General features: G+C 50.9%; 1 protein-coding gene across 2 annotated transcripts in view; it reads right to left on the reverse strand.

The window, feature by feature from the left end:
- The window catches only part of LOC144935060 (adhesion G protein-coupled receptor A3-like), a 103,968-nt gene that overhangs the window by 25,639 nt on the left and 57,252 nt on the right, over nucleotides 1–21,077 (reverse strand). For both annotated transcript variants that reach the window (XM_078861391.1, XM_078861392.1), the window contains 3 exons: nucleotides 18,226–18,297; nucleotides 8,736–8,899; nucleotides 188–404 (listed from right to left, as the gene is read on the reverse strand). In XM_078861391.1, the coding sequence (XP_078717517.1) occupies nucleotides 188–404; nucleotides 8,736–8,899; nucleotides 18,226–18,297 (453 nt within the window). The remainder of the gene's footprint in view (nucleotides 1–187; nucleotides 405–8,735; nucleotides 8,900–18,225; nucleotides 18,298–21,077) is intronic.

Here is a 21,077-nt window from a genome sequence, read left to right on the forward strand (position 1 = left end):
ACCTTCGCTCATGACCCGAGTTGACCACTACCCCAGCCGTCACCCTTAAACCTGGTTCATGAACCACGCTGACCCTTATCCGAATCATGACCTTTGAACCCGGCTCACGATCCCGGCTGACCGTTACTCAGCGCGCGACCGCCCCCCCCCCCGCCCAACCTCCGCCACCCCCCGTGTGACCTCCGACCTGGAGATGAGCGTGCAGTCGTGGACGGTGCTGTTCTCAAGCAGCACGGTGGCTCCGTCCACCGTGGCCCCCACGGGGTTCCCGTCGAGGTGCCACTCCACCCTCGTGCTGGCGTCTACCCACGTGGCGGTGCACTGCAGCGGCAGGCGGTCGCCGCGGAACACCACCTGGTTCGACGACGGGATGAGCTGCAGCGTCGGCAGCTCCAGGGGGCCGTCTGCGCTCGTGATTGACGACCGGCGGAGGGGGGAGGGGGACGGTGCGGCCAGTAGAGGCGGGTGGAGGTGGTGGGGGGTGGTTTGGGGGATGGGGGGTTGGTGGAGTTGCGGGTGGCAGAGAGAGAGAGCATAGGAAGAGAGAACGAGAGGTATGCGATGAAGCGCACGGCAATTGGTTGAAGTGGGTTTCACGCAGCAACGACGACTCACGAAGCTGCACAGAAATTAAAGAGCTTCGTGAGTGTGAGAAGGGAGGGTGCGATGTAACACAATTATAGGTCAGTAGAATTATCCGTAACAGTTCTACTGACCTATAATTGCGTGACCTATAATTGTGTTACATTGCAACCGACTCCTCCATTACCTCCCTTCTCACACTAACGTGATATTTCTACTGGACTTTTCAGATCACATCTGTGGTTTTACCCAATAGCCACAGGGTGGCTAAGTCTTTGCGTTGAGTTACAGCGACGTCCACTCACTCCCATAAATATCTGTGAGCTACAGCGACCTTCACTCACTCCCATAGAAATCTGTGAGCTACTGCGACCTTCACTCACTCCCATAGAGATCTGTGAGCTACAGAGACCTTCACTCACTCTCATAGAGACATGTGAGCTACAGCGACCTTCACTCACTCCCAGTGAGACCTGTGAGCTACAGCGACCTTCACTCACTCCCATAGAGACCTGTGAGCTACAGCGACCTTCACTCACTCTCATAGAGACATGTGAGCTACAGCGACCTCCCAAAGAGACCTGTGAGTTACAGAGACCTTCACTCACTCCCATAGAGACCTGTGAGCTACAGCGACCTTCACTCACTCTCATAGAGACATGTGAGCTACAGCGACCTCCCAAAGAGACCTGTGAGCTACAGCGACCTTCACTCACTCCCATAGAGACCTGTGAGCTACAGCGACCTTCACTCACTCTCATAGAGACATGTGAGCTACAGCGACCTCCCAAAGAGACCTGTGAGCTACAGCGACCTTCACTCACTCCCATAGAGATCTGTGAGCTACTGCGACCTTCACTCACTCCCATAGAGATCTGTGAGCTACAGAGACCTTCACTCACTCCCATAGAGATCTGTGAGCTACTGCGACCTTCACTCACTCCCATAGAGACCTGTGAGCTACAGCGACCTTCACTCACTCCCATAGAGATCTGTGAGCTACTGCGACCTTCACTCACTCCCATAGAGATCTGTGAGCTACAGAGACCTTCACTCACTCCCATAGAGATCTGTGAGTTACAGCGACCTTCACTCACTCCCATAAAGATCTGTGAGCTACAGCGACCTTCACTCACTCCCAGTGAGACCTGTGAGCTACAGCGACCTTCACTCACTCCCATAGAGATCTGTGAGCTACTGCGACCTTCACTCACTCCCATAGAAATCTGTGAGCTACTGCGACCTTCACTCACTCCCATAGCGATCTGTGAGCTACTGCGACCTTCACTCACTCCCATAGAGATCTGTGAGCTACAGAGACCTTCACTCACTCCCATAGAGATCTGTGAGTTACAGCGACCTTCACTCACTCCCATAGAAATCTGTGAGCTACTGCGACCTTCACTCACTCCCATAGAGATCTGTGAGCTACAGAGACCTTCACTCACTCTCATAGAGACATGTGAGCTACAGCGACCTTCACTCACTCCCAGTGAGACCTGTGAGCTACACCGACCTTCACTCACTCCCATGGAGATCTGTGAGTTACAGCGACCTTCACTCACTCCCATAGAGATCTGTGAGCTACAGCGACCTTCCCTCACTCCCATAGAGATCTGTGAGCTACAGCGACCTTCACTCACTCCCATAGAGATCTGTGAGCTACTGCGACCTTCACTCACTCCCATAGAGATCTGTGAGCTACAGAGACCTTCACTCACTCCCAAAGAGACCTGTGAGCTACAGAGACCTTCACTCACTCCCATAGAGATCTGTGAGCTACAGAGACCTTCACTCACTCCCATAGAGATCTGTGAGCTACTGCGACCTTCACTCACTCCCATAGAGATCTGTGAGCTACAGAGACCTTCACTCACTCCCATACAGATCTGTGAGCTACAGCGACCTTCCCTCACTCCCATAGAGATATGTGAGTTACAGCGACCTTCACTCACTCCCATATAGATCTGTGAGCTACAGCGACCTTCCCTCACTCCCATAGAGATCTGTGAGCTACAGCGACCTTCACTCACTCCCATAGAGATCTGTGAGCTACTGCGACCTTCACTCACTCCCATAGAGATCTGTGAGCTACTGCGACCTTCACTCACTCCCATAGAGATCTGTGAGCTACTGCGACCTTCACTCACTCCCATAGAGATCTGTGAGCTACAGAGACCTTCACTCACTCCCATAGAGATCTGTGAGCTACAGCGACCTTCACTCACTCCCATAGAGATCTGTGAGCTACAGCGACCTTCACTCACTCCCATAGAGATCTGTGAGCTACAGCGACCTTCACTCACTCCCATAGAGATCTGTGAGTTACAGAGACCTTCACTCACTCCCATAGAGATCTGTGAGCTACAGCGACCTTCACTCACTCCCATAGAGATCTGTGAGTTACAGAGACCTTCACTCACTCCCAGAGAGATCTGTGAGCTACAGCGACCTTCACTCACTCCCATGGAGATCTGTGAGTTACAGCGACCTTCACTCACTCCCATAGAGATCTGTGAGCTACAGCGACCTTCACTCACTCCCATAGAGATCTGTGAGTTACAGCGACCTTCACTCACTCCCATAGAGATCTGTGAGCTACAGCGACCTTCACTCACTCCCATGGAGATCTGTGAGCTACAGCGACCTTCACTCACTCCCATAGAGATCTGTGGGCTACAGCGACCTTCACTCACTCCCATAGAGATCTGTGAGCTACAGCGACCTTCACTCACTCCCATAGAGATCTGTGAGCTACAGCGACCTTCACTCACTCCCATAGAGATCTGTGAGCTACAGCGACCTTCACTCACTCCCATAGATATCTGTGAGCTACAGCGACCTTCACTCACTCCCATAGAGATCTGTGAGTTACAGAGACCTTCACTCACTCCCATAGAGATCTGTGAGCTACAGCGACCTTCACTCACTCCCATAGAGATCTGTGAGTTACAGAGACCTTCACTCACTCCCATAGAGATCTGTGAGCTACAGCGACCTTCACTCACTCCCATGGAGATCTGTGAGTTACAGCGACCTTCACTCACTCCCATAGAGATCGGTGAGCTACAGCGACCTTCACTCACTCCCATAGAGATCTGTGAGTTACAGCGACCTTCACTCACTCCCATAGAGATCTGTGAGCTACAGCGACCTTCACTCACTCCCATGGAGATCTGTGAGCTACAGCGACCTTCACTCACTCCCATAGAGATCTGTGGGCTACAGCGACCTTCACTCACTCCCATAGAGATCTGTGAGCTACAGCGACCTTCACTCACTCCCATAGAGATCTGTGAGCTACAGCGACCTTCACTCACTCCCATAGAGATCTGTGAGCTACAGCGACCTTCACTCACTCCCATAGAGACCTGTGAGCTACAGCGACCTTCACTCACTCCCATAGAGATCTGTGAGCTACAGCGACCTTCACTCACTCCCATAGAGATCTGTGAGCTACAGCGACCTTCACTCACTCCCATAGAGATCTGTAAACACGCCCCTGTGCATCTGTGGTCTAAAACTATTTTTTAAAACGAAAAACTATGTTTTATTTTATTTTACCAGGTATGGCGCACTGAGCTGTGTAGCTCTTTTTCAGAAGTGACCTGGCCACAAATGATAGCTCAACCAAGTGGCTCATCACGTGGAAACTACAGCGGCCAAACACAACCAACGCACGCGACCACGGGGAGGGCACACGAACTCCAAAGACACAGGCGTGACGTCAGGGTCGGGATCGAACCCACGACCTCCTGCGTATCAGGCGAGGTAGTTAACATCTCGCCTCCGTGGCGCCCTAAGCAATGACCACCGGGAACCATTCGCTCGTGGGACTCCCGCAACTTCCACAGTGTGTCCACGTGGCGCGAGAGAGGGAGGTGGAGGATACGGCGACACGAGCCGCGGCCGCCGCCGCCTGCCACAGCGCCGCGCGGTTTGTTTGTGGGGGGGGCGTCGAGGGCTGGCGGGGGGGGGGGCAGCGGGGAAGGGGGGGGCCACCGCTGAGACCTGTCAGATGATCCGCGCCACCCTGGGGGCAAGTGTAGCAAGAGCCCAACCAAAACGTAAACATAAATAATGCTAAGCAAAGACATTGGCGTGGCAAAAGCAAAAATAACATAATGGGGCAATAAAAACACCGATTTGCTGGTGCGACGTTTCTTGCCGCGACGTTCGTTTGTTTGTTGTTGTTGCCTTCGTTGTTGTTGTTATTGGGTTTTTTTTTATTGTTGTTTAAAGAGACTTATTTATTATTGTGCCACAGTTTGGTGCCCTGAGCCCGCGGCTTTCAAACTAAGTCACGATGATCCCAAAGAATCCCGCTTAGCCTCGTCCCAGCCACACTCACTCACACACAAGTACTCACACACAAGTACTCACAGAAGTACTCACTCACTCACACGCACTCACACACGTACTCGCACAAGTACTCACACGTACTCACAAGTACTCACACAAGTACTCACACAAGTACTCACTCACTCACACGCACTCACACACGTACTAACACAAGTACTCACACAAGTACTCACACGTACTCACAAGTACTCACACACAAGTACTCACACACGTACTCACACAAGTACTCACACAAGTACTCACACGTACTCACAAGTACTCACACACAAGTACTCACACACGCACACTCACACACAAGTACTCAGACATACTCACAAGTACTCACACAAGTACTCACAGAAGTACTCACACACGCACTCACACAAGTACTCACACACGCACACTCAAGTACTCACACAAGTACTCACACACGCACTCACAAGTACTCACACAAGTACTCACACACGCACACTCACACACAAGTACTCAGACATACTCACAAGTACTCACACAAGTACTCACAGAAGTACTCACACACGCACTCACACAAGTACTCACACAAGTACTCACACACGCACACTCAAGTACTCACACAAGTACTAACACACGCACACTCAAGTACTCACACAAGTACTCACACACGCACTCACAAGTACTCACACACGCACACTCACACAAGTACTCAGACATACTCACAAGTACTCACACACGCACACTCACACACGCACACTCACACACGCACACTCACACACGCACACTCACACACGCACTCACACAAGTACTCACACACGCACTCACACACGCACAAAAGTACTCATACACACGCACACTAACACACAAGTACTCACACACCCACACTCACACAAGTACTCACACACGCACACACCCACACACACACTCACACACGCACACTCACACACGCACACTCACACACGCACTCACACAAGTACTCACACACGCACACCCACACGCACACTCACACACGCACTCACACAAGTACTCACACATGCACACACCCACACGCACACTCACACACGCACACTCACACACGCACTCACACAAGTACTCACACACGCACACTTACACAAGTACTCACACACGCACACTCACACACGCACACTCACACACGCACACACCCACACGCACTCACACAAGTACTCACACACGCACTCACACACAAGTACTCACACACACTTACACAGGTACTCACACGCATGCACTCACGCAAATATATGCATAAGCATGCGCTGAACCAAACGCGCACTCATACAAGCACACCACACACACACCACACACACACGTGTGCATACGGACGCATTTTGACGAACATTTACACAGCGTACATTCATGCATGCTTGCATGCAATCACAAACCAAGCCAAGCACGAGCATACACGTACACACACGGACACGCGCGCACAACACAAAACACAAGCGTGCGCTGACACAAGCATCCACACGCATATGCATCCACTCAAACGCACACAAAGGCAAAGATCTTCCGTATAGCCTGAACAAACTGTTGGGGCAAGTGCTGTTAGCGAGCACCTATGAAGGCCGGCACGGCACACGAGGGGTGGGTGTCCAACACCACGCCCGGCCGCCTTTGTTTCCCTAGTGGCGATTTTTACACACGCTCCAGGTACTCATTTTAAGGCTGAGTCGACCTAGGGGAGGTCCAGGACCGGTTCAGATAATCGTCACTGATGTTGGCCGTGAACAGGCAGGTTTGGAGCGCAGTGCGCTAACCGCTCCACTACGGCCCTCCATCACAATGACACACACACACACACGTATGCACACACACACACATACAGGCACACGAATGTACGAACACACGAGCCAGTACATCTGAGCAACATGTGAAAGTTCAACATTTTCGGGATGCGGGAATTCTCCACTGATGTTCTGAGACTGCCCCCCCGCCCCCGATCGGGATCGGAACTCAAACGTTCCTAATGAGAGTTGAATGCCAACAGCCCCAGACTAACACGTGCATGGTAACAGCGTTGATAGGAAAAATACATTCAACGTGGAGCAGCCATCTGTGTGGATGCCTGACCATGCCGCGCCAGTCATGGGGGCTGTTTGACCATACTTCACCACGCTGGTCAGTGCAGGTTAGTGAAGACGGAGGCGGGTGGGGAGGGGGGCATGCCTGCTTCAGGTATTATTCATTCATTCTTTGTAAGTTTGTCTTGCCAGTTGGCCAGGATTTGGCAAAACCGAGCCCACTTTCACCCAGGCAACTGGAGAACACAGACTACGTGTTACTAACCTCACATTGAAACTAACAACGCCATATTTAGGAATTACAATTTGTCACTTGCTTCTGATATTCACCGTGGCCGGGAATCGAACTCGGGTTCCAGTTCTGTTGCGTGCTAACCACTGTGACACTTCACCAAGCAGATTGATCAAGGATGGGAGCATAGACTATGGAGCACAGTACAGTACAACACTGTTTTTTTTCTGCACGGGCCCCTGCTGCCTACCAAATAGCCCTGCAGGCCCCTTGAGAATGATTTGATGTACGATGGTTGCTCGTCCGAGCGCTATCCAGGCTCAACCCTCCTTAGTTTCCCAGCTCTAACGAGATGGAGGGCATGGCGAGTGAATTGGTCATTGGTAAGGGTGCAGCCCTGCAATTGTTTACTGGCAAAAGGGCATCCGCTAGAACCCACATGGTCCTCATTCGCGCATCACATTCATCACTCCACTGTCGGATGAACTTAATCCCCCCCCACCCCGTTCATTCATCCCTCAAAGGCCTCTCTCTCAAACTCGTAAAAATCTAAATAATAATAAGGTGAAGGTGCAGCCCTGCAATTGCTCGCTCATGACACTGTTGGCGAACAGTCCCTCCTCCACCTCCTGTCCACCAATCGAGGCAGGTAACATCTCGCGTCAGTCCTTCACGTGGCTACCAGAGTGCTGGGCAATGAAGCAATGGGACCCACGGCTGGCGGAAGAGGAGGAGCGAGCACAAGACGTGTCCCCCCCTGGACGCAATGCGGGCAGGGTCACAGTGGCCCAACGTGAGACAGGGGGGCAGGGGAGCAGGGGGCACAGTTCGCAAACGGGTTTTGATTCCCTACCCGTACCCGTGCCCTACCCGAAATGAGTGACAAACAGTTACTCACCAGTGACTCACGGCCTACCCGTACCCGACCGCACCAGGGTCGCAAACGGCTACCCGTACCCGTACCCGGCCGGGTACGGGTAGCCAGGTATCGGGTAGGGTACGGGTATCGGGTACCCGGTTGCGACCTCTGGCAGGGGGGGCAGGGGGGGGCAGGGGGGGGGAGAGCTCAAGAAGCGTTCCGCTCTGTCTCAACTACCGCGCCGCCGGGTGACACAATGCGACCGGCGACTTCTGGATGGCAAGCCCAGTGCGTCCGCGCGTCGTCGCGAGCGCGTTGTGAGGGGTGGGGGGTGGAGGCACGGGAGATGCTCATCCTGCATAATGCACGGGCATAATATGACTTTGAAACCCCCCCGCCCACCTCCTACGCATTTCACAAGTAGTACTAATCACATACCTGCATTTCCCATAAATATGCTAAATTCCTCTTGATATGCAAATTATTTTGTCAAGGCGCCCTTCCCCCCTTCCAACCCAGCTTAAATATACGCTCCAAGCGTGGTGGTGTTTCATTCAGACGCTGTCTCCCCGACAGACCTGGTCTTCACCTGAGGACGGCTTCTTCCGTTGTGGCCGAAACGTCGTGAGAATTGTTTTATTATGTTTTATTATTATTTTATTACTTCCCTTCTACGTGACTTTACCGAAAGAACCAAGAAGATGCTCACCGCAGTTGAGCTGCGTCTCCTGCAGCGCTCGCACGGGGAGTCCGCGGAGCGCGCGGGGGTAGGGGCATCGCGTGGGCTCCGACAGACGCACCGAGCGGTTGCGCAGGTGCCCGGGTAGCCAGCGCATCCCGCAGTCGCACAGCAACCACTCGCTCTCAAACTCCCTGCGGTGGGGGGGGGGGCAGGGGCAGGGGGGTGGAGAGGATGCAATGGGAGGATGGGAGGGAACGCACAGGGGCGGTTGGTCAATGTCAGCGGTAGTGCCGGGCAGTAAGAGATCATCCGTAGCTAGTTCGACAAGCACGTTGCAGGTCACGGCACTTCTCATTCTGGATTCATCCCTCGCACTGCTCTCAAGTACAACTCCCTCCCGTCGTCTTTTTCTCCCCGAGTTGTGACAATGACCTTGCCCACTTCAAGACGCACATCAGCGCTCATCAATGAACGCCTTCAGTTGACCGCCGATTGGCATTTTGGGCCTTTGGGCCTGTGGCCTAGCAACCGTGATTGAATAATAAAAAAAGACAAAGCAAGCAACTAAATGAATAATCTTAGTTAACGAATGATCACGCGACGGCGTCAATACGGGCGTCGATTACCGTCGCCAATGACCTCTGCGACGCCGACCGCTGGCTGCTCTGTGACAAAGAGCGCTGGGGGCGTCGGAGAGGCGAGCGAGCGAGCTAGCGGTCGTGGTCGTCTAAACGTCGACGACACCTTTCGCAATGTACACATCCTCGCCAATTAAGGCCTGACCAGGGCTTAATTTAAGGCAGGTCAGCAACCCGGAAAACACCACATCCAGTATACCACCACCACACCCCTCCCCTCTCCGCCTCTCTCTCTGCGACTGTGGCTACTCGTCACGTGTAGAATCTATTCCAGCGGTCTTACCAGCGGCCCGGAAAACATTCAGTGAGAAACGGAGCTCTGATCAAGGCATGTACGCGAGCGTCATCAGCGTCAGAATCTTTATTTAGACTGCGGGAGGAATCCGATGAGGTTTGGAACTCTTTTTCCACAGATGTCATAAAGTGACCACAACAAACAAAACAAACAGATGATCGGAGTGCAAAGTCTAGGAAAGGAAGGAAATCACGAAGCAAATGCTTTACTTGACTATGTAAAGCCCACGAAGCGATTGGCTTCTTTGTCTGAAGTGTCCGTGCTGACACTCGTGTGGCAGAGGCGGTCGGCCTGTTTAAGATTACGTGGACACAGAGTAAGATGTCAACTACCTCACCTGATAAACAGGAGGTCGTGGGTTCAATCCTGACTCTGACGATTGTATATGTGGTGCCAGATAAAAGGGTAAAAACATATTACTATATCTTGCTACTGGCAAAGGAGGTCTCCTAGTGTAAATGCTTATACTCCTAGCTCTCAATACTCTGATAGTGCGCTGTTTTTGAGTTGTACGCCTTGTGGCGTCATCTGGTCCAACATCGGTGGAGACTAGGCTCTAAGAAAAGCCGTCTCGGGTGTGGACCAATCAATTTCAAGGACAGTGCATATCATTATCAGAGTTGTTTTTTTTTGTTTGCATTTTGACTGCTTGTGTTGTGGTTATTGCAAACATGATCCCTTGTATAAAGGTGTCAGTTTTGGTGCCAGATAAAAGGGTAAAAACTTATTACTATTACTGTATACGCGGAGTTTGCATGTCTCTCTCCCCTTGGTCGCGTGGAATTTTCTCAGTTTTTCCCTCCACATTTGGAATCATGCGTTTAAGAGTATTTGGCTGATATACATTTTTCACGCGATAAGCCGCTTCGTTGAGCCATCATTTATTATAGCCAAGTCGCTCGGTGGGCTTTACCTGGTGAAATAAAAAAAACAGTTCAATAATCTTATAGTGTATTCTTCAATGCGGTACACCCGCTTCGGGAAGTATATTCCGGTCGCTGGTTCGTTGGAGGTGGCACGTGACTCGTCGTAGTTACGGTGAAGGCCGGAGACACCCTTGATACGATGCGCTGGGCGGCGGAAACACGTCCTGGGTCGCCGACATCAACAAACCCGGATGAAATTCAAGCCTCGCCTTGTGCCTTCGTGGTTTTCAGAAGTCAACTTTATTCGTGTTTTCCTGCGTTGCGGTCTTCAGCGACACGGAGAGACCTGGGCGACTGATCTGAAGCCCATTTGTGATAGCCAGGTCGCTTCTGATTAAGACCTACATAGCTCAGTGGGCCTTACCCGGTAAAATAGAAAATCGTTTATTTTAGCGAGTGGGCAAAGCGTGAGGACCCACGCGACCACGCACGGGCGAGACAGAGCGAGCGCCGTGCCCGTGCCATTGCACGGCCCAAATTGGTTCGGTGTTTTTCTTTTGGTCCCTTTTATACGGCAAAGCATAACGTTTCAATTCTGGCCTTCCAAACGGGGGCTAAAAAACACTCGTTTTTCCCTAATGGGTTACCGCTGGGCACGTGGGTGCGGAAGGCACTCGCCGTGCTTGTGTATCGATTAAACTGCCGGCAGCTTCAAAGCGCGGCAGCCCCGCACCTGCTGGGAATTGTACAGAGCGCGGAAGAATTCGGCCCTTTCAAACGAACCGCGGCTCCAACCTTGGCCTCGGTTTAAAACAGCTCGCTGCGCCACCCCCTGGAGGCGAACGGAGGGGGGGGTCCCGAGATATTTTGGCACCGACTCTGAGGATTAAGGTTTCTTCGTCGGCCATAGGAAAAATAAAGTGCGTTTAACACTACATGTGTTCCACATTTCCGATTGGTTGTGTGTGTGAGAGTCTCTCTCTCTCGAGTTGCTCACAAATTGGGATTTGAGTGGCCGCAGCTGATTTGTAAACAGGATTAAACTCCGTCGTCATGTTAATTACCAGCCACCAACGTCAGAATCATCTACCCCCTCCTCTTCCACCATTTCCTCTTTTTTCTGTTCCTCTTAACATCATTATCATCTACCGACTCACACCAACACACATATCAATCACCATCAGCGTCTATGCCATCATCGTCATGAACGAGCAACATTGCAATCGCCGACACTTCCATCAATCGCCGCGTCCGTCATCGCAAAGCATCACCCGCAGTCATCGTACAACCGACGCTTTGCCGAACGAGACCCAAACGCACGGACGTCACCGTGCGGAGGGGCGCGCAACAAGACGAAACAAAAGGAAACGTCAACATTAGACAGGAACACTGCCCAGGGCCAGGCGAAGCACGCAGCAGCGGCGGCAGTAGTACAACAGCGGCAGCGGTGGCGACGGACGACGAGGAATCTCCTGCGCCGCCTCCGCCCTCAAATTCTCAAAACCCTCCACCGTCGACGCAGCCGCCGCCAGCCAAACTTAGCTCCCCATCAGCCGCCCGGTGCCACGCGGAGTCCCCAGACACGCACGCGCGCACGCACGTGCACGCGCGTGCACGCTCGCAAAGATTCCCCGTGAGTGGGCATCGAACTTGAGTCACCGCAGTGTACGGGGCTAACCGCTACAATACCGCTCCTCGCAAACACGCGTGCAAACACAAAGACGCATTACATGCACGCGTGCACACACGCATGCATACGAACATATACACGTACACACGCGCGAGCGCTTGGGTCCACTCGTGCCAAATATGGCGTGGTGCGTAATGGTCAGCAGCTGCCGCTGCGGGACCGGCCGCGTGTCGGAACGAGCGGTGTCTGCGTGTTCATCGTAAAACCAAAAAAATACCCGAGGATCGGCTGCAATTTCGTGCCACGGATTCCGTGTGTGAAACATTTGCCGCGCTTGCGTGCGTGCGTGCATAGCGGTTAGCGCGGTGTGCTGCGAACCCAGTGACCCGAGTTCGATTCCTGCTCACGGCCAACACCAGCGATGATTATCCGAACCGGTCCTGCGCCTCCCCTTGGTCGACTCAGCCCTAAACATCGCCACTTTGGAGATAAAGGCGGCTGGGCATGGTGATGGTCACCCACTCCCTCGTGTGTTGTGCCGGTATTCATGGGTGCTTGCTTAAACAGCACTTGCCGCAACAGTCTGCTAAGGCTTTACGGGGCATTTACGTCCCTTTGTTTTATTTACATTTACCTATCTTGCACCGAACATGGCGCGTGATTACGATCATCGGGCGTGATTACCAGTGCTTCAGCAAGGGCCAGCAGCTGGGAGCTTCACTTGACGTTTTAATCGCGCATCTCTGCGCTGCATTATTTCTCGTGCCGGGAAAGGGTTACGATAACAGCGAGAGAAAGGGACCGATTCTGCAATGCGAAGCACAAAAGGGGGGTTAAACAAACAGGCTTAGTCCAGAGTAGAACGCAATGTTGACTCGCAGGCGGAAGGCGGAGAGAAAAAAATCTAGCCACTGAGAGTCTGGGACTAACCCTGATGTTCTCATCTTTGGCAAAATGAGCCAATCTTTCTCCTTTGGCCAAAGCGGCTATTGAACAAAAAAACACAAATTATGTTTATTATTGCAGCGCCATACTCCAACTCACCCCATGTTTGGGTTTCAGGCCGTGGAAGATGTATTTCTTGTAAACGTGTAATGATAGGAATAAAAAGAAAAACGGGGGCTCCTAAATCACGGTGCACTGGAAGTTCCTGGGCCACTTGGTTCTTCTCCGAGCCGGAGTGTGATCGCTGTGACTGGCCGTCGTTCGGTTTGTGCCGCCGTGTGGCTGTTGATGTGTTGCTGTGCCGCCGTTCCCCACGTGAAACTCGACCGTTGTGGCCTCTCAGCCGCGGTGGAAATGCAGCTCCGTCATCGCACACTGAGAATGTTTCTTTGTGCGCCATTTGGCGTCATCTGGTCCAACACCATGTGAGACTAGGCTCTAAGGAAAGCTGTCTCGGGTGTGGACCAATCAACTTCAAGGACAGTGCATACATTATCAGAGTTGTATTTTTTGTTTGCATTATGACTGCAGGTATTGTGGTCTATGCAAACATGACTCCTTGTAAAAAAAAGGTGTCCGTTTTGTTTCCAGATAGAAGGGTAAAAAACCAATTATCATATTTTTTACTGGCAAATGAGGTTACAATAATGTTTCTCAAGTTGCAGCTGCTGCCGCTGGAACTGCTGTTGTTGTTGTTGTTGTCACCTCAAGCCTCTGGCAAGATCACCCAGAAGCCACTCCGGCAGCCTTCACTCAAGGTTTTCGAGATAAAAAAAAAAGATGCGGACAGTCTGTTCTCCGATAGAGTGGTTGAAGAACATCGTGTAATGGAACAATCGCGTTATAATATATAATATAGGGTAAAGCACAGTCCGCGAGAACACGTGAGATGCGAATGCAGATTTGAACAAAGACCGAGGCGCGTGGGTAGCATCTAGAAGCATCCAGCAGCATCCCGCCTTGTGTGATGCTACGCCGATATTCTTAGGTTTTTTCAGTAAAGTCACGTAGGTAACAAATTAAAATTAATACAAGTAAAACAGCAATCGTGCTGTGACGGTTCCACCTGAAGACGGAAGCTTGTGTTGCCTCCGAAACGTCGTGATGTTTATTTTATTTGTATTTTACTTTAATTCATTTTAATATTTTACCTACGTGACTTTACCGAAAAAACCTAAGAATATGAATCCTTGCAGTCACGAAAGCTTCAAATCTAGAATGCTACGCCGAGGCAGCCGTACAACCCTTTATTTCTACTCACTCGATCGCGATATATGGAATTCGCATCCCCGTTACAAAAACAATCTTCCCGAATACATCTACCGTGTTAGATCGAATTCGCGTTATGAAAACAACATGCGTTGTAGGATAACAGAATTAACTTTACAGCGCGAAGTTAAAGATTCCATAACCAAATCACCCGCAATGCACCAGCAGTCACGTCTGATTTCACAGACCAAGAAGAGTTGAGCTGAGCACTTGCCAGGGAGGCTGTCTCGGAATACCGGGCGTTGTCGGCTTGAGCAACGCGGTGGCTAAAATATGGCAGCACATCAATGGATTCCTGAATCTATCTGGAGCAGAGCTTCGAGTGCTACCAGCTCGGGCTGGAAACCCGGGGAAAAGATCGTCAGAACAAAGAGCGTCCGAGCGCTTCAAGATATTCCAGCTTGAATTGAACGTCCGTGTCTATGTGTTGTCTACGCTGCCCCTTTGCACGCAAGAGTTTTCTCCGGGTACATCGAGCTTCCTGCCACATCCCGCACGCTCGTCAAATGCATTTGGCCAAACATCCCGAACACGGGAGAGGCTCCAGAAGAAAAGCGTGAAGGCTCAGGGAGGCTTTCTCGTTGCGTTGTCGCCCGAAACGACAGTTCTTGAGCAGCGCAGGGTGCTTTAATTTAATTCGGAGCCATTTGTGTTTGTTACGCGGGGGACGGCACGTGACATCGACCGGCACCAGCGCCGCGTTCGCCAGCGGACTCCGTCACGCATCAGAACCCGAGCCGCGATGTCTAAAGAGCCGTGATTAAAAACAGAACCGCAGCAACAGGGCGGCACAGCTGCGGAGGATCGCTTTACTAAAGCGCAATTAACCAGGAGGGATCGCCGGAGCGAGTAGCAAAAAACATATAATAATAATAAACGACTATGAACAATAATCTGGCTCCGCCTGAATCGTGCTCCAAGGGGATGGCTCGTGGAATAATACCTGGCAACCTGCACACACGCGGTGGAAAATATCCTCGCCAAGCCAACTCCTGCGTGACCACGGACCGCCGCGACGATCTATACACCACATCCCCCCCTTAAACACGCACGCCACACACAAAAACAAAGATCCCCTGTATAGCCTGAACAGACTGTTGGGGCAAGTGCTGTTAGCGAGCACCTATGAAGGCCGGCACAGCACACGAGGGGGTGGGTGGACAACACCACGCCTGGCCGCCTTTGTCTCCCTAGCGGTGCTGTTTACACAACACTCCAGGTACTTATTTGAGGCTGAATCGACCTAGGGGAGGCCATGTTCAGATAATCGTCACTGGTGTTGGCCGTGAGCGGGAATAGAACTCGGGTCGCCGGGTTCGTAGCGCAGCGCGCTCGCTGCTACACACACACACACGCAGGTCCCCCTCCTACACACGCGCACCCCACACACACAACCCGCCCCCCCGGTTGCCGCCCCCCCCCGGTGTTGTGGGCTTCGGCGAATGCGGCTGCTGGCACGGTGTGGACAAGTGAGGTCCTCTCCCGAGCGGCGGTGTCTTCACCTGCCAGAGTGGCGAGTGACGCCGCGGCTGGGCCGGTCGGAGCGACTCCCTTTGTAGCGCTAATGAGGGATCTGCTCTTGCACGTGCCACTGGGTGTTGATACATTTATATATATTTATTTTTTAAAACACAATTATTTCACCATGCCGGTCGTGATGGACTGATGAATCATTGTGAACTGGTGAAGCCGGGATGCTCAGGGTCAGGTCGGATATATCGCTCGCCACTGATGTTATCCGTGGCCAGAAACTGAATTCGGATTTCCCAAGCCAACAACACCGATAATATTCGTGCCAAATCTACTCAGCAGGCTCAAGCCAGCTTAGCTGCTGAGATCTGATGGGCCGCGGGCACTTGCAGGGTGATCTGATCACCTGAAATGTCCTGTATCTGCCGCCCCTGCCAGCGGTCTTGGGCTGTGGTCGTCCTCGTAACAGAGTTGAGACGCTCAATGGAGTCTTGTCAGCTGATATAATTATGATAATAGGCAGTAGATGGCACAGTTTTGAAATTCCCTGGAGAAAAATAACAATAAAATAAAAATGGGCGGATCAGCTCAGGGCACTGAACCGCTGAATCGGTGAAACTTGGTTCAGTGGCGATCGCACCGAGCGTCTCCGAGCCGTGCGCTGTGTCGTGCCCTTCCCCTTCAACTCCGATTAGCACGGCTGGCTATGCACGTTGCGAAAGAACTTTGACGTACACACAAGCTGTTCGTGCACATGCACACGGGCGTACCGGCGCACGTGCGCACGCGCGCGTGCGAAACGCACGTCGTTCGTATTGTTGTAATTACTGCGTGCCAGGGTGCAATTTTCAGAGCTGGATGGGACGAAAGTGAAAGCCAGCAAAAGCCATTTGAAAAGTCACTGCCCAAAGGATTTTTGCGGTTTTCATCTGGACACTGGGTTTATATATACATCTTTTATTCCAGCCCTGATCCAAATAACCATACTCGGGCCAATCCATCTGCTTTCAATAAGCGTGAGTAGGGGGGGGGGGGGGTGGCTGCGATGTGGCTGCAAGGCTCCGTTTTTACCCAGGGAGATCGGCGTTCAGGATCGGTGCTCCGGGCCGACTCGGAGGGAGTCACCGGGGTCGGATTCCCCTGAACACGCGACCCCCAGCCGTGCCCGTCCGTCCACCCGCCCTCCCGCCCGCCGACACAACCACCCTCGGTGTAACCGCACTCGCTCGTGTTTATAGAATTACACCGGGGGGGGGGGAGGGAGGGTGGCGGGCGGGCGGGCGGGCGGGCGGGCGGGGCGGGGGTCATTTTTTTTCCAGGTCATTTTGATCAAACGACGATTCCGTGGGGAGAACGCCGCTTAAACCTGTTCAGAAATAAGTGAATTACGTCGCGGCTTTTCTTCGTGCCGTTCTCCTGCCGAGCGCTGCGGAGAGGAGGTGAAATGCAATACTCTCGCAAGGTACCACCACCGCTGGCTCCGCTTTGCACATTTGCGAGGCTGCAAGGCGGAGCAGTAAATTCCAGGAAGTCGACTTTATACCGGGCCACATGTGCGGCGTGGCAAAGAGCGAGGCGTAGCGGTAAAACGGGCCGAGGATCGGGCCCCGCTCTGCACCACCGTGCCTGCTATCTGGGCGTACGTTTGGACTTCCAATGGTTTCCGTTTCGTGCGGTTGTAAATGACTGGGGCTGCCTCTTAACTGTAGATAAGGGTATGTAAGATGGAGCGATGAGATAAACTCATGCGTATGAGCGAGATAGGGAAAGCAGTGCTGGAACGTGAGCGGTGGTGATGGCGAGCGGTGGCTTTCATCCAGTAGTGGATAAGACAATGGCTGATGATGATTATTATGATGATGATGATTAACAGGTAGTTTGGAGGTTCAAGACGATGAGTGACATCAAAGCCATTGAGTCAGAAGTGCTGGGTTCAGTTTTGGTCCTTACGTGCACCGAGCTCGATTGGGTATCAGCCCGGTCACCAATGACACACAACAAAACCACGCTTGGTTTAGACTTGAATTTGACCTTTTCACAGAGCGTATTCAGTGGACACACACGGGCACGCCAACTCGCTCAACTGCACAACTGATGCAAAACAGAAGCCAGGCTCTGCGAGGATAAGGAAGGCCCTTACAGGATGTCAGGAGCAGCAGGAGGAGTAGGAGGCCTCTGATGTCCCTTTCGGGCCAATCTGCCGAAGCGAAGCATTTCTCTGCTTCGTCGGGAGTTTCGGAAAAGGAAAAAGGCATCGCTCTGCCCCCCGGACGCGGGTCTATAATGGGTGTAAGAATCGTAGGACGAAAATAAAAGGCAGGTGCGCAAATAGCCGTCGCGCGGGCACGCACGTACGTCGGCACCCGTTGGTCACGGCGAAGGGCGGCGAGCGGGAAGTACTCACAGGAACTTGAGGCCTTGAAGGACGTCCAGGGTCCCTTGGGGGATCGTGTTAAAAATGTTCCCGGACAGATTCCTGCGATAAAAAAAGCACACAGCCGCAAAAAAAAACCCCCAACAACAAAAGGGCATTAAATTGGCACCGTGCACCCACTGCAGAAGTAGGAAAAAAAAATTCAAAGGTGAATGGAAAGCACAAGACGCATTTTCGGTGAATGAAATGCGTCGGCGTGGTGTGGGTAGGGGTCAGCGCGGTTGAATTTGTGGCGAACTGACCACGAAACAAAACAATTACAACCGGATTCTAGATTTGAAGCTTTCGTGACTGCAAGGATTCATATTCTTTGGTTTTTTCGGTAAAGTCACGTAGGTAAAAAAATTAAAGATTTAAATTTATAAAAGTTAAATAAAAATAAAATAAAAATCACGACGTTTCGGAGGCAACACAAGCTTCCGTCTTCATGTGGAACCGTCACAGCACGATAGCTGTATCAATACGATAGCTGTATCAATACTTGTGACCAGGACTTTATGTGAAGGAATGACACAAATGCACACGCTTTCTCATTAAAAATAGGTACATTTCAAAATATCACTGTTCTGGTCCCAAAAGCAAAGTCTGTAGGGAATAATAGCTATTTTCTGTACTTTTGAAGCATAGGCAATTAGAAAAAAAACACAGGGACAAAAAAAATGTTGTTACACAGTGTAATGTTGTATAGTTCCTTCAGGGTTTTCCCTTCACAGCGTTAGTTTTTTCTGGTGTATAAGACCCACTTTTCCCCCACTGTGTTTTAAACCAAAACATAAAATGGGGAGGTGGGGGTTGTTGTATAATCCTATAAGCATGCACGCGTGTGTACGTGTGTATACGTGACGATATTTGTAAAACATCATCGACACCAAGGATGAGAGTGGTCGGACCGCCACCGTGTGCCTCCACGTGCGCGGGTCGCTCGCGATGCCCCGGGTTACCGCAGGGCGTGCCGCGGCCTCTGCCACGTGTTTTGTCGTGGGGGTTTTTGTTTTTCTTTCTTTCTTTCTTCCCTCCCCCTTCCCTTCGCCTGGCGGAGGAACGCGAGGAACGCCCGTCCGGTTGCAGCCCCTCGGCGGGGTCGGCACAAATGAGGGGCAAGCCGAGCTTGCCACAATGACAACGCTTGACCGTACTCTTCACAAGAGATGCGCTTTGATGAAATGTTGGTATTAAAAAAAGAAGAGGTGTTAAAAACTAGCTTTGTGTTGATTTTTTTTGTTGTTTTTAAGGGACGGCCTCTCCTCCCGTCTCCTTCTTTCCTCTGCCGCGTCTTTAAAAAAAAAAGTAAAAAAAAAGAAAATCTTTACACAGTCCGTTAAAACTAAAACGTTGAGAACAAAGTACAACTTCTGCAGCGGGGTCTTTCAGACATGCAGGAGAGGCGCGCAGGCCGCCATTCACCGTCGCTGGCATTTGTGGAACGGTTATTTTCCACATGAGTGCCAAGAGGCCTTTCCTTTGTTTGTTATCAACATTAAATGAAACATCGGCAGCGGGAATGAGGGAAGGAATACTCGGTCAACAAGGCCATTCAGACTACATCTCATCAGGGGAGAGAGAGAGAGAGACAAAGTAAAGAAAGTTAAATTTAAAGCGCTTAAAATCAGTACCTTCATTCTATTATCGCACAATGGTAGGAAGCACTCGAGGCTTTTTTATTCTCGTGGTGTAAGGTGAACAATAAAACAAATTCAGGGCTAAGGGCTAGAAAAACAGCAATTATAATGTCCTGAGTTTATGATTATTCATCATGAATTGTCACCCATTATATTTGTTCATTATTTATTACGCCTATGAAATATGTAAGCATTATTGCGGTTTTTAGTTATGGTTTAATTTAATCTATATCTCTAGTTTACAATTGCCACGTTGGTCTCCCTTGCAAATAAGACCTTGCGTCCCAAAGGGTTTTCACTTGATTATGAAGAAATCATGTTGTTCATTATAGAAAAAAGTTATTGAGTCTTAGTTTAAGTTCTAGATTTGAAGCTTTCGTGACTGCAAGGATTCATATTCTTAGGTTTTTTCGGTAAAGTCACGTAGGTAAAAAATTAAAATTAATAAAAGTAAAATACAAATAAAATAAAAATCACGACGTTTCGGAGGCAACACAAGCTTCCGTCTTCAGGTGGAACCGTCACAGCACGATAGCTGCGTCAGCTATTTTTATTAATTTAATTTTTTTACCTCCGTGACTTTACCGAAAAAACCTAAGAATATGAATCTTAAATTTCGATTTAAAGCTTTCGTGACTGCAGGGATTCATCTTCTTGGTTCTTTCGGTAAAGTCACGTGGAAGGGAAATAATAAAAGAATAAAAATATTATTATATTATTTTATTTTATTATGTTTTATTTTTATTATTTTATTACTTCCCTTCTACGTGACTTTACCGAAAGAACCAAGAAGAATTTGAATCTTAGTTTAAGCTTCCACCTCCTCTATAATTACATCGCTGCCAGCGTCGCCTCACGAGATGGAGGCATTCCCGATCGGAACTCGGCAGCGACGAGCAGCCGTACCGACCTCTGCCAAAAGAACAGCCGTGGAAGGGGGCGTCATAGAACTACTTCTGAAGTCACATCGTGAGACCTCTCTATCCACACTAGCGCTGCACCTGAACTAGCGCCATTAACCTAACCATAAACGACGAGCAGCAGAAGCAGCAGCGGCGCTCGGCTTGAGGATAAACCCACGTGCACCTATGCTGGCGCAGATAGTTGTTCCTCGTAAACAACCTTTAGAGTCCGATCTACAGTTACGCGTAAATCGTTTAATCAACTTATTCTAATTCAATTAGCTTGTCGTGCTTTGTGTGT

This window comes from Lampetra fluviatilis, chromosome 12 (genome assembly GCF_964198595.1).
Source record: "Lampetra fluviatilis chromosome 12, kcLamFluv1.1, whole genome shotgun sequence".
Lineage (NCBI taxonomy): Eukaryota > Metazoa > Chordata > Hyperoartia > Petromyzontiformes > Petromyzontidae > Lampetra > Lampetra fluviatilis.